The 14,628-nt window shown below is 44.0% G+C and overlaps 1 protein-coding gene across 1 annotated transcript; it reads right to left on the reverse strand.

The window, feature by feature from the left end:
- Positions 1-69: 69 nt before the first annotated feature.
- On the reverse strand, positions 70-12,972 carry dgcr8 (DGCR8 microprocessor complex subunit). The gene is made up of 15 exons (XM_064353727.1): positions 12,815-12,972; positions 10,592-11,655; positions 9,687-9,849; positions 9,041-9,183; positions 8,445-8,690; positions 8,329-8,401; positions 6,302-6,499; positions 6,097-6,198; positions 5,678-5,776; positions 5,285-5,367; positions 4,899-4,999; positions 4,493-4,599; positions 4,000-4,127; positions 3,538-3,651; positions 70-2,929 (listed from the first exon to the last, which is right to left on the reverse strand). Exons 2-15 carry the CDS (start codon positions 11,306-11,308, stop codon positions 2,846-2,848), a joined length of 2,358 nt encoding a protein of 785 aa, XP_064209797.1. The 5' UTR covers positions 11,309-11,655; positions 12,815-12,972; the 3' UTR covers positions 70-2,845.
- Between the last annotated feature and the right edge of the window lie 1,656 nt (positions 12,973-14,628).

The raw sequence follows: 14,628 nt of genomic DNA on the forward strand, positions 1-14,628 counted from the left end.
CTTCAGTGCACAAGCCCAACTACCCGCACAAATATAACCGTTTGAAAAACGAGCCAGTGACTCGGTCCCTGTTTGTCAAGACAAGTTTATTTGCATAAACAAAATTTCACTGAAGTCAAGTCAGTGAACTCAAGTCACATTACAAGACACTTCATATCCTAGGCAGCATCACCTTTAGCTACAGAATTCCACACTGTTACGGGTCCAACTGTAACGGTATAAAAGGCTCCTCTTTGCACACTAACACGCAATTCGCAAGACAAAAAAAAAAAAAAAACGAAAGAAAAAAACAAGACTATCGTCTCTCCAAAATTGTAATGCAGAAAGCACATTCTTAAAGCATTCTAAATGTGACAACAGCAGCTTTGTGTTGGTGTGCAGTGGTGAAATGTAAGAAATGCAGTAAACATTGAGGAAAAAAAAAGCACGCGCACACACACACCAAAATACAACACTGACAGTGCACAGCAGTTAAAATTTGTTCCAGCAGTTATTGCATCTTCTTTTTCTTTCCTGTATATATATGTATATATTTATTGTGCAGCAACCTACAGTATATTCTATAAAAATGCATAAGACTGGATATAAGCTTTGGTTCACACTGCTTGAACTATGGGACTTCGTGTCATGAGAAAATGCTTTTTTGTTCGAGGTAATAGAGTACCACCTTCATTTTTGTAGATTGCCCCTTTGAAAAGAAAAGGAAAAAACAAACTTTGCTCCAAATATTCAATACACTGTTTTAAACTTGATTAGATCTGAATGCACATGATCAACTGTCACGTAAATGGCAAACGTACACACACCGTACACGGACAAACAATCCCATTAAGACGATTAAAATCAGCACATGCTAAAAGGCAGTTCAGACAGAATACCAATATTACTGACATTTTCACTCCACAGCAAATATATACTGGGCAGCTTCTCCAATGACACAGGCTGAAGTAGAAGCCCCCCCCCCCCCCCAAAAAAAACTCCTCCCCTCACAAAATAAAGGTCCTTCAGACCAGTGGTTACCAACCCTGGGAGATCTACCATCCTGTCGGATTTCATTTCAACCCTAATTTGGTGCACCTGACTACTAATTGGCAGCACAACAAGATCTCTCGCTGTTGTATGAGGTTTGCCTTCTTAGGCTTGGAATGAAAACCTACAGGACTGTACATCTCCAAGTACAGGGTTGGCTACCGCTGTTTTAGACTTGTGTTCTCCTTGCGTTCACAAAGGGAGCCCTTACCGAAACAGGCTAAACTAAGGCATCGCACACCACCTGTGACCTGTTTAGAGAGAAAACCACATCCAGAACTGTTCATTTCCCCCCCTATCAAAGCTGCTGTACCAGGAGTAGCTCCATCTACACTAAGAATATTTTGGCCACTCTGTAATGAGAATAAAATCTGAATGAAAGAAAGGTTAATGTTAAGTAAGCTACCCCATAAACGCAATAAAGAAAATAAGTGGAAAAGGTTAAATTTGACGCGACCGACCAGACCCTTGTATCCGCGACCCTACACACTCTTCTCAGACTACAGTACCTCAAGCTCTTGTGCTTGTGTTTTCTGCAGTGCCAAAACAAGGAAAGCAAGACCTAGCTTGTTAGATCAGCATTACAGCCGACCACTGATATGTTTCATCCTGCATTTCCGGAACAAAAAAAAAAAAAGGCAATCAAAAATTCTATAATATATATATAGTTTTTTCTTTATCTAGAACAAAAAAAATCAAGCTTACACCAAGACAAATTCCCCCTTCAGTACCCTTTGCCCACAAATATGCATTTCTTGAAAATACAAGCGTGGAATAGTCTTTTAAAAAAACAAAACAAAAAAAAAACAATTGTCACTTGGTTTCCCCGTTAACGCAATGATACACTTGAATATAGACAATCTTGTAAATGCAGTAACAATGCCATTCGTTTTTGTTTTTTTAAATGTGCAAATGAAAACTATAGCCAACCGATCCGACGATGTCGCATTCCACAGCTTCCGTTTTTAAATCCTATTTTAATATCCATCGTGGACGCTATGTACAATGTCAGCCAGCAAAAAATAATGCTCTGTACACCAGTGAACTGCTAAATTTCAGTGGCGTACCACATAGGGCTGAGGAGTGAAAATCAAATGGGAATCTGTTCCACAAGACACTGTAAATCCTTGAAAAATACAAGACCACCTGTACAATTTTTCATTTCACTTTTTTTTGTTTTTATAAACTGAATATCACCGAAAAACCAACTGAAGGCTTATTGTATTTGAATGAAAAACTCTGAAACTTATTTTATCGGTGTGGTCAACACAAACGGAAAATTCAATGATGATCTTAAACTCCTATTGCCAAAGAAAGAATTATTAACATTTTACCAGTTTGATTTCACTTTTATTTGTTTTCATCTGCTGATACGTGGTTATATTTAGACTTTGACCACTTAAGTCTGTTGGAAAAAAATTAATAAAAAATCTAAACTCAAATTACATTTTTTCAGCAGAACCTATGGTTCATTTGTGGGGGGGGGGGGTTGAAAGTGCTGTGTAGAGGCTATACGAGAATGATGTTCAAGCTATACTTTTTTTTTTTAAACATTTTTTTAGTGCATTTATCCTGTTCTTAAGTGTCCCATGTGTGTTAAAATGTGTGCACCAAAACTTTAAAAAGAGCAGCTTGGTAACTGCCCAGGTTACAATAAGAGGTCTCCTTACATTAAAGTTTGTATTGCCATTTCACTCTGCATAATGAGGCGTTATTCAAGCACGTGGGTGTGGCCTTTTTTTACATTTTTTATTTTTTGGACAGTGAAAATGGATACCATTGGTCAGTGCCGTGTTTGTCGGTTGGTTGCAGTTCTCTAAACGTCAACAGTACAGAGGGGCTCGCTGCCAGGCTGATTAGATTCCATTATTGTCATTTTTGGCTTCTTCCTGGTTTCTTCCTGCAATGCAAAAAACAAAAGGGGCAATTTAACAGGACAGTGGAGCAGAGCAGGATTGGATCTCCTATCAAACACTGTCCAATGTTGGACTGTCACCAAGTTGAGTCTCATAATTATTTGTCCATTGGAAATAATGGCATGAGAAAGAATTGCCATGATTGGAGGGCCTGGGAGGCAGGGACTGTGGGTGTTACCCAATTAGCTGTTAGCAACCATAAATGACTTCTGGGAGAAGATTTATCCCAATATGGAATCATCAATATTTCTTGCCTGCACACATGTTTAGGGATCTCAGTGAAAAAATCTAAATTATTTTTTTGTCCAAGTTAAATGAAGAAGTTAGAAACTACTGGGCCAATTTCCAGCCTCAAGAGTCCAGCAAGTGGTAGAAGTACACCTGACTGTAAAATCAGAGAGGACAGTCATTGTAACTGGAACCCCCTTGAATAGATAATGTGAGAAATTTGTAAAAAGTTGTATTAGGTCCTAGTTTACGAGTGCAGAGAAAATACATTCACAGCACAGCACTGCTGAATAAAACTCTGGGACACAGAACTGGTGGAGGTCTTTACCCAAACACCTCAAGAGACCCCCAGCCCAACACGTACCCTCTCTTTCGCCAGCTTCCTCATCTCCTCTTGCAGTTTGTTCAGGATGTGAAGATTTGGCTTGTTCTTTTTGGCATACTGCTGAAGTTCGATCACACTTTTATCTGAATTTTCCTGCCAAATTAAAATGATGAGTTTAGCACGAGGGATTTGTTTTAAAAAAAAGCCTAATTAGTCACATAAAAATTGTTCTATAAAAGCAGTTCTTTCTTGGAGCAGGAGGTCTAGTGCTAATGAAAACACAAACACAGAATTGTAAATGTTTGCTAAAAATACAGAAATGTCATTAAGAAGTGTTATGCTGGCCAAATATTCTTCAAATGAAAGAGCCATAAAGTTCTGAATATTTTTGCCATATTAACCTCAACCTACAACAGAAAACCACAGCCCACATAAACAGTTGCCCTCCCTGAACCTTGACCTTTCAACCCACGCCCTTTGACCTGTGATAGGCAAGCTGACCTTTTTCACCATCTTATTGCTCTCTCTGCCGTACATGCGCAGCAGTGACCCCCAGTTCTTCACATGGGGGTGCAGCATCTGCAGGATCTTCTGAGAGGCCAACTGCTTCCCCACACGCTTATTCTTACCTAAAACCACACACACACACACACACGCAGAGACACACACGCAAACACACACACACGCATAGAGGCACGCACACACACACAGACACACGCAGAGACACACGTATACACACACTTATGATTGAGTTTGCTCAGCACTGATCACAAGGTACATTCATGCTTGTGTTGAGCAGCAGGACAGCAATTCCCAAAAGGGGCTGCAATAAACCAATTATGACGCACACCATAATCACACTGGGCTGTAGCTTACTGCTTATGCACACTGACTAACATCCCTGTCCTTAGCACAGAGAGTATGTCCCAGGATCGGTGTGCGTGCGTGTGTGTGTGTGTGTGTGTGTGAGAGAGAGACAGTGGGCCGTACTTACACCACCCCCGCACCGTGTGCTTCCCACAGGTCATCACGTACTCGCTCTTCTGGTTCTTCCCGGGGATCACCTCAAACTTGATGCTAGTGTCGCCCATTCCGTGGTTTCTACGGGAGAGCGACAGCCGACAGCTCAGAGAACTGAAGTGTGGAGTTTCACATTCTAATCCCGCACCGTCCCCCTAAACTTCATACGCTGGGCTACTGAACTGCTACTGGTGAAAAGCACACATGCGTCAAAAAATGTAATTTCACTGGGGAAATCTAAACAGTTAAAATAATGTTGTATATTTTTCAGAATGGATTACTCTAATCAGTTGATAGGGTTACCCTCCACCTGATATGCAGAATAACGAGTCTCAAAAAAAAAAAAAAAAAAAAAAAAAAAAAACCTTCATAAAACATACCTCTTAAGGCACTCATGAAGAATCTGATAGGGGGACAGCAGACCAGCCTTGTTGGTCAGCTCGTAAACCCTCGAATCTTCAATACTGATATGATTAAAATACTGCGAAGGAGGAAACGCGGTTTAGGCAGTTAGACGAGTCGCCAAATACTCTATTCAAGGAAACAATGAAGCCGAACGCACACACCTAGACTGCTGGCAAATGCAATATGACAAATGCTGCCTTTATACCAGACAATGGCAAGGGCCTATTTTTCATTCCAAAGTCATTTCTTTTGCTAGTTTGCCAGGTGTTATAAGAGTTGTACATAAATGCAAGAGAAATGAACAGCCTTTACCATGTCACAGAAGACGGGGGAAGGAGAAGGATAAAAAAATAAACCTCACCTCCAGCTCATCGCCTTCCATCGGCTTCTCCTCGGACGTCTGCTTCACAAAGTCGGGTATGAGGATCTCCAGTGTTGCTCGAGCTTATCGGGGAAAAAAATAAAGAAATTCAAGAAATTTACATTTAAAAAACTTTTTTTTTTTTTTTTAAACATTACAAACCCTGGCAGATCCAGTCAAGTACCCCCCAACACCAGTGAACCATTAATCCAAACAAGACAGCTGCTTTTCTTCCAGTCAGGAGACAGACAATACCAGCGACAGTCAGGCACGCTATGACAAACGGCTCACGTTCTGAGACATTACGGAACGCTGCCTCCACCATGCCAGCTACATAACGGAAAGCAGCATTCCCAGGCTAGCGCCGCTCTTAGGGGAAACGGAGAGCAGTACCAGCTTTATTCTTGGCAAGTTTTTTACTGCTTGCGGTTCCAGTTCCGTACGTGACTCCATCGATAATGACTGAAGCTCCAAAGGGTTCGCTCGGGTTTTCTGGAAAAGTTTGGAGAACACCCAATCAGCATTCATCGAGGACTTTTCTTGCAGGTGCACAACAAACTTTCGACACTAGTGATGATGCACATATCGTTTTCCTATTAAAGTGGAGATTTTCCCACTAGTGTCATTTTTTTTTAATTTTTTTTTTTTTTTACTACACGTAATTGTGCGCTAGGTGTGCGAATTAGCATTAGCATAGGAAAGCACTGGAATGAACCTGCCGCTGATGTCTTCGGTGAAATTCAATTAGAAATAGAAACACTACATCGACACAAATAACAGACAAAACTTTGCAAGCAAAAAAAGTCACTTACCACATTCAAAAAAGTTATAAACCGGTCGGACCTTAAGAACACGTTGCATATATTCGTGAAGTATACACACTTCCGATTTCCCGTTTGGATTGATGACAAACTCTAGAGAGAGAAAAAAAGATAATACACATTTTTAAAAAAGACATTCATTAATTTAGGACAGTTCAACTCGACCTCTGCAGATGTGCCATTGGAGATGGCTCACCTTTCTTTGTCGGTGCATCCTGAACGGAGAGTGTGATGAGCTTCTGATTGGCGGGTAAGATGGGCCTCTCTGACTCCGCCTGCTTCCTCTTCATCTCCCTGTTGAACTGCCGACGCTCCGCCCACGTGCGGAACTTCTTCACCGTCACCTGCTCAAAGTCGAAGCACTTCTCCAGGTAGCCGCGGAACTCCTCGATTTCTGGAGCGTTCAAGAGCGTTTCGTTAAAAGAAGAAAAAGCCTTGAGTTAGCGGTCTCTAAATTAGGGGCTTTGTTCAAGCTCTCACATTCAAGCTTGTAACAAGACCAAATCCTTTATTCGTAATATTCAGTTTGTTCCTTGAACGAAAAAACTGCCATTTTGTTCAGAAGATGCATGCGCTGATCTTAAATCGCTGAGTCGGTAAACGTCGTTAGCTCATGTCGCCGCTAATGCGAGCGCTGCACCCGCCGCCGATTCTGCATCAAAATCAATGCAGCGTGCGGCTCCACTCATTACCAGACGCACAATCAACAAGCAACCGCGTAACTTTACTCCAAAAGTAATTACGTTCCTTTTCCAGCCCAGAGACTCTTACAAACCACAGCGGCGCCATTATAGCCGCTAACCAGGCTAACGGCGCCCTTGGGTGCAACTCGCCCGAACGCAGCAGGACCGCATGAATGCCTTTCGGTCCGTCAGCTCATTTTTCAGTCTCCTGGTGTACGAAACGGGCTACGGCACCGCTGTAGACGCTGAGCTTCCTCGCTGCGTTTCTCACAGAAAACACATTTCTCAGCACACAAGCGGGCAACCAGGATGCAAAATTCAACCAGACGCCAGGTGCCATGCATAGCACATACATAAGGCCTGTGATACATAGGAACTCAGCCCTGTTGTATAGAGTTTCTGATGGGGCCCCACAGTCTGGTGCCAGTGCCAACTGTGCCTGGCAACCCAGCAGGGCAACGCACAACTGGCTCTGGCACTGCTCGGGGACGGCAAAACGACCGGGTCTCCCCCACACACGAGCAACCCCCAGCGGTCAATCAGACACCCAAAAGTCTGCCCGTTGACCTGCACGTGAAGGGTCTCCCCCCCATCTCCTAACATGCAGACTGCGGTGTGATGAGAGCCAGCTGACGTCAGGAGGAGAGCGTATGCTATTGTGCAGCCTCCACTATCACTTTGAGAGGTTACCCATATGACAGGGCTTGCCTTATGGAAGAAAAGACACTTAATATCACAACTGAAAGACACGCATTGGCTTTGAAACTCCGGCAGGGGCTATGGTCTCCTTTGTTGCCGCGTTTTAAAACTAGAGCCAGTGCAATGATGGTTAAACACACAATCTCCAAAACATTCCTTTGAAGTTCTCGATCTGAATAACCACCGATAATTAAACACTTGAGGAAACAAAGTGACAAACTCCTGATGATCCCAACAATAAACACCAGAGTCATAAGCTGGAATGAGTCTTTCCGATAAATCGAAATAACATGCATAATTGAAATACTCTCCCACCCACCAGTTCAATTTACTTTTCTTACAAGCTGCAGCCGCAACAGACCAGCAATAACACTAAAAATGCATCCGTTATTACTCATTATTGCCAAAGAATATGTGGCAGAAGCCTGTAAATAATTAAATGTTTTCTTTTTTTTGTTTTAAGAGAACCTCAACTGGAATGCACTTTAAAGGATCTGAATTTCTGTCCTGCCCACTTCCTGCCCTGGTCTTGTGATAGAATAAAAGCACTATGCTGAGGCAATAAACCCAAATCTACAAAAACAAGGGACACAGAATTTCAATCATTAGATTTTAATCTATGCCAACCTCATGACAATAGCCAGGCATCCTGACTGGGCATAAATCTTCCATCAAAGGGGTGAATAAGATGTTTTTTTCCTTTCAGTACCAAAATAAACCAAACATAAATAAAACGTTACACAATATTGGGGAGAGTGTAACAGGAATAAAATAAAGGCGGCAAACACGCACCATAAGCAGGCCATATTTAAGCAAATTGGCTGTCTGGGTTCACCCTTACCCACAGACTCGTCCTTGCACACCTCCACCTTGGCCTTGACCTGTCCCAGAGCTCCCTGGGCTGTCTCGAAGGACTGAGACTCTGCCGCCGCCGCCACCACCACCGTCGCCGCAGGCCGCCCCCGGCTCGTCCCCGGGACCTCCGACTTCCCCCGCCTCCCCCACCTCCCCCGGGGGGGCGCCGGTCAGCTCCTCCGGGGCCGTGGAGTCCGGCTCGGCCTCCCCCTCGTTCACCTCCATCCCCTCGGCCGCCTTGGCGGGGGAGGCCTTGGGGGTCACCTCTCCGTTTTGTTCCCTCTCTTCTTGATCCTTCATTTTCTTGTAGTGCAGGCAGGGAATGCTGCTGGTCGGAGGATCGTGTTTCTGAAAAGGGTGCAGAGGGGAGGGAGCTGACCCGACCAGGTCACCTACACTCCCTAAGCTGTCTTGCCCATTAGGATCACACAGCACTGTGTACGTTTTAAGTGATCTGGAAAACGCAACGATTTCTATATCCATCAGCAAATTTGAATCCAATAAAACTTTATGCGCAGACTTTCATCACTGAATTACCACTTTCACCTTGAAAGTTTATTGCTGTACAGTGCGGATTCTTTATTAGGCTAATTCAATTTCGGTTCAGATGAGTGCACATTCGAGGATGCTCAATTTTTCCAATGCGGAGACACGCACACACTCGTGAAGACACGCACGCACACACACACACACTTTACCCTGATGCTCCCTGTTCCCAGGAAGTACGGCCTGGACCAGGTGACTACTCTGGTTTCCCTGTGAAGGTAAACTGGAATGCCGGAATTGTGGAATGTCATGATCCATCCGTCGGGCAGCGGCTCGGTAGGCGGGCGTCCGCGACCTGCACAGGCGAACGCACTCTTCAGAACACCGTACGGAAGGAGACCCCCATTACCACCTGAACACCAGGCAAACACACCTGCCTGGGATTACGTTCTAGAATGGTGAAGTCTGATCCACTTCTGCCCTTCAAGGCAAATTTGGTGAACTGTTAAGTTCTCAATAACAAAGAGACTTCACAGGGAATTGCTCGTTTGCGGTGGCTATAGAAGTTTACCTCTTGATGGTGTGTCTCTCTTAATAAAACCAGCTTTCGTTTTCACGTTTCAATTTGCGCATGCACAATGCTATGCACAATTTAGATCTGGCCTGCGCCACTGTTTGGTGGACCACGAGGCTCAAGGCAAACCCCACACCTGTCCATGATGGGGGGGGGGGGCAGGGCTTCTCAGTGTCCTAAACACACAGGCGCTCTGAGGACACACAGATCACGTGACAGGACGGTCTATCCACAGCCTTCCAGCCAGGAGCAGAAGGCTTCCCTGGAGGCCAGAGAGCACTCACTCTTAAGCACGGTTTTAATTTTGGTCATCATGGGCTGGACGCCGGTCTCCCCGTCGGACGGGTGATCGCTGTCCCCGCCGTACTTGTCCTCGGCCAGGCGCATCTTCTTGGGCACCGGCATGCCCTCCTCCAGCAGCGCGTCCACGTCGTTGTCAAAGTCCTCCTGGGGAAGACGGCCCGATAAAAACAGGGGAATGACAGAGCCGCCGCTGACCTGTCAGTCAGCAAAGTCCAAGCCCCTTAATTCCAGTCCTGCTCACGTCCACCCCAGCGCACCTTAAACAAGGGAACTAAAGAACTGTACGCAACTCTCAGGGTTAACACTGCATATCACAATTTCAATCGGTCAGAATTCATATTAATAATAGCTAGACTTCATTCTAGAAAGTTATGCAGTGAGTAGACAAGAACTACAAAGAACTAAAGATACATAAAAAATCATTTTAAAACTAGGGAGGCCTGGTCCATTGTTACAGTAGCGCAGGGCTTTCCAGACGCTGGTTACGTAGGAGGTTTCTGTTTTCACCTGAAGATAAACGACTTGGTCAAACCTAAGAAACAAGGTGAGGCGAGTCAACCGTGTAAACAGCTGCTTTAACTGAACAATGAAATGCTGGGGGGGGGCTCTCTGGGGCCAGGGTTGGGAATTCCTGCTGTAGAGTGTGGGATCTAATGCAAGTCTATAGTTCTCATATCACCTGAACTTGAGGGTCACCCAAGCTTAAAATTTCCCTCTGCATCAATTTCTCCAAAAGGCTAACAGTTAAAGATTTTTTTTGGTTAAAATCAAATGCAGACCACAGCAGGTTTCTAAGACAAAGTGGTGTAAGTGAAGAGCATGGCAATGACAAATAAAAAATAAAACAAAAAAAAAAGGTAAGGGTTCGAACCCCTGACAGACATACCTCGTAGGAGTAATTTAGGACCTCCTCGTCCGCTTGCTCTTGCTGCACTATCACCTGAGACCTGAACCCAACCTGGTCTCCGTCTTCGGTCTCCAGAAAATTCTCTGTGAAATCCTCCAGCTCATCCAGAACCGCAAACTCCACCTTGTTCTCCAGGTCGGTCTCCGCCTCCTCTCCCTTTCTGCCTGCACACCTGACCACGGCGTCGCCGCCGCCGCCGCCACCGCCATTACCCACGCCTACGCCTGCCTGGTCATCGGCCGACCCCGGCGCGGGGTCTTCGTACAACTCACCGTTCACGCCCTCCTCCGCCCTGCCGCCCGCCCCGTCCTGGCCCACCCCCGTGTACAGCACCTTCCTGTCCTTGCTCCTGCAGCTCTCCGAGAAGCTGACGCTGATCTTAACGTCCTTCAGCAGCTTCAGGTCGGGCAGGAACTTGGTGACCGGGGGCGCGTGCCGGGCGGTTCTGGGGGACGGGGCGCTAGTCTCGGCCTCCTCGGGCCCCCTGCCGTGAAGCTCAAACCTCTCTGCCGAGCCCTCCCTGTCCCCTGCTGGGGTGTGTGTGGGTCCATCACCACCAGAGCTAACGTCCATTTCTTCTGCCTCACTGGACGTTTGCAGGGGAGGTGGTGGAGGCGCTGCGCAATTAAGGCTCTCCGAACACCCGCCATCGGGCGGTTCCAACGGCAGGGGAGGTAAAAGCTCGCTACCTTCCATTTTCACTACTTAAATTCGCTCGACGTTTAACTGAAATACGCAAGAACACACTACCGGGATGTGAGAAGAAAACTAAAACAACGCAACCTAAATCTTTCTGTGTCTGTTCAACGCTTTCGGTTTACTTAGGTGCATGCAGCAATACATTCCTGTTAACTCAAAGCACATTCTCTACTGGTCAAGTAAAAGTGATGAATATGCTAAGCTGACTACATTGTTCTTTTCATTAATGTAGACAGCTTTTTAGAATTCACTGTCTCAATTATTGGAAATCACAATGCACTCAGCTTAAAGGTTGCCCATATCTAGGCACTGTTCATCCTCCACTGCTGAATCTTCTATCATAGCTGAAAACGGGAAAAAGAGACAGAGAGACACCAGTCAGCAAAAAAAGATCATGCTGCAATTACAATACACTCAGTTAACGGTCTATACTGTACACGATTTCAGTACAGCATCTCATTGAATTCAGCAAACCAATTCCCCAAAACCAGCTTATCGTGCAAAATAAAAATGATACCAGACATATGGCACATTCGCCCACATAACGCAATGGCGTACTGGGCCCCCATGGCATCAACGGCGTAGCAAGTTAACTAACGTTAAGTGTCATCATATTTTACTCTAGTTTGCATTCGAGAAAGTAAAATTATTGGTTTAGAAAGTCATCTTGCATTAACGCCCACCAAAGCCAGATAGCTGTTCCGCAATATTACAATAAATGAAACGATTTCTCGTCATTGCATTGGGTTGAGTAAATGCCTCTTCATATTAGGCTAGCGTTAGCAATCTAGCTAGCTTTTCAAGTCTGGGTTGAATATGTCACACACGCTAACTGGCAGTGTAGAATGAATTTCTGACCATCTTATTCGTCAGCAACGCCAAGGCATATCGAGATACTTTTCAACAGGCCATTTTACCTCATTTTCACCCAGTAGACCAACGTTAGCTAGCTAGCAATGCACCTCGATGGAGTTAGCGAATGAGCTAGCCATAATGTTGGATAACGGACAGCACAAAAACCTTAAACTGGCTACTAGCTAGCGACATATTGCATTTTCGCACGAGAAAACATTAGACTATGCACACTGCAAGCAAGGTACCCAACTTCAGACACGGTAACTGCCATTTCATGCGCTAGCGTACTAGCTAGTTAGCTGCGTTATGCTTGGGCTTCTACAAGCCAGATATGTAGCCAGCAACTAAGCTAACGTTAGTTAGCTAGGTAGCAATCTACGTGTGCCAGATGGCAGGGCATGCACGAGCTTGTAAACTGGTATTCGAACACAAATCGTCGACTGGGCCAGTAAATGCTGGCTTTCAAGCTAACCGATTCACTGCTAACCGTTAGCCATTTGATATTGCTTTTTATTGTTCCACACTAGGCAGCAAAATGCAATTTCCCATACAAACGGTTTCGGCGCAAAAAAAAAACAACGTCTGAAATTGCGACCAAATTTTACAATACATAAAATAAAGGTTCGCCTGCTATGTTCCGTCACTCACCTAACTTTTTAATTTTTTAACTTCTTCCCTTCAAATCATTTCAAATTTTTAACAAAACTCTTTCGCCTCTCGCAAACCTCCGCCATTTTCGAGACAGCGTCGCTGTTGCTGAAATTTATTCCAATGCCGGCTGTCTCATGACTGACAGGTGATTCTAGGCCTATCAGCGCAAGGTAGCACGCCGACAAACCAATTGATAACCTGAAAGGGCGGGACCTTTTTTATAACAGAGCACTGCGGGAATTCCAAAACCAATCAAATACCAGAATAGATCATATTCGACCAATTAGATGACAACAGAGCAAAGAGGCATGTTACCCATAATCCAAAATCGGAATGGAATGATGTCTGGATTTTACATGAATACGTTCTAGCACGCTAGTTGACCAGCCGGATCCTCACATTTTAATTCACTTTGAACAGCTCACAATATATTCGTGCATTTTAAAAATATGCAGTACTGCTTCTTGAACTATATTTTGCTAGTTTAGTCTTTTGAACTTGATGAAAAACGAAGCTGAATGTATCTCTTCGCAGACAGGTGGCAGTCGTTTACTACAATACAGAGCTGTATTTCCTGCCAGGAATGCGGAATCCAATGTAGTATTGTCACTTCATGTATGCAATGTAGCTAATTGAGACAGTCGATGTAACGTTGCTTGGCAATACAAGAAGTCAAGGAGGTGGAGTCCACAAAGATGTAAAACTATGTAAACTAGCTGGCAACCAGTGAAGAATAAAATAAACAAATATTAAACTAATAAGCGTCTTGCAAACTAATACAAAAATCCTACAAACAATTGTACTTTTTTTGTAATGAAACAATTATTTTGGAAATGTATTTGTAGGCTCTGTAGTTGATAGTCATTTTTAGACATTTGATGGATGGATGGATATTGTGTTGCATATATCTTTCCTCTGACCAGACTGTAAGGCAATTATAATGCTGACCAGCCTGTGAAACAGTTATACTTTCCCCCCAGCCATTATTAAGCCTCTAGGCAGTGCCTTTTAGACGATCATGTCAGAGATGGTATGCTAGCTAAAAAAAATAACGGAAGCTGATGTAGAAAAGGTAGTGCTGTTCGCAGTGGTGGGGGTGTGATATCCATTTACCCGGTAGTCAAAATTCAGGCCAAAACAGTCCCCAGAGCCATTATTCCTCCCTCACCTAGAAACAGTAGAACACATCAAGGTCTGATACTGCACTATTTATGAGCACATTTCAGGGTACTGTACAAGAAAATTAAAATTTAAATGCCATGGCCAGGGTTGTGGCCCTGAATTAGTCATATTTAAATCCTGGAATTATTTTGTTATCTCTCTCCTCTCTTCCCTTCCCTTCAGTTCAATGTCATACGGTCAATGGTCAAATAAAATAATTACTGAGCATGCATGATTTTATTCAAGAGCAATTTTAGGTTGGTGTTGTGGAAATGGTGCGACCGTTGTCTCGGTCTTGAAATTTCTGTGCCTTCTGTAATCTGCATTTAATAAATCTTGCCACTGAATCCTTGCAAATCTGATATATAAATAATAGAAACGGTATAAATATGCAACCAGGCCTAGATAAGCTTTTAAACATTGAAATGATATATATTTAAAACATTCCCTTCATTCATCCTATATTTACATTCCAGAAGTCTATCAAAGGATATTTTCAGATACATATGCTAAATTAGCAGGGGTTCAGAACATTATTTACAACATTCTTAAAGCACATTGCACAACTCAAACTTGTGCTGGCATATGCGTATTTATTTAACAACCTTAACAACAGCATGCAAGTGGAAAACATTTTATTGATGTCACTG

The sequence above is a fragment of the Anguilla rostrata genome, chromosome 10 (assembly GCF_018555375.3).
Source record: "Anguilla rostrata isolate EN2019 chromosome 10, ASM1855537v3, whole genome shotgun sequence".
Lineage (NCBI taxonomy): Eukaryota > Metazoa > Chordata > Actinopteri > Anguilliformes > Anguillidae > Anguilla > Anguilla rostrata.

Coding starts and splice junctions, on each gene's coding strand:
- dgcr8 (XM_064353727.1), bottom strand. CDS start 11,308: ATGGAAGGTAGCGAGCTTTTACCTCCCCTGCCGTTGGAACCGCCCGAT. Junction 8,402..8,444: donor CCGGGGACGAGCCGGGGGCG/GCCTGCGGCGAC, acceptor GCAGAGTCTCAG/TCCTTCGAGACAGCCCAGGG. Junction 5,777..6,096: donor TTATAACTTTTTTGAATGTG/GTAAGTGACTTT, acceptor AAACTTTTCCAG/AAAACCCGAGCGAACCCTTT.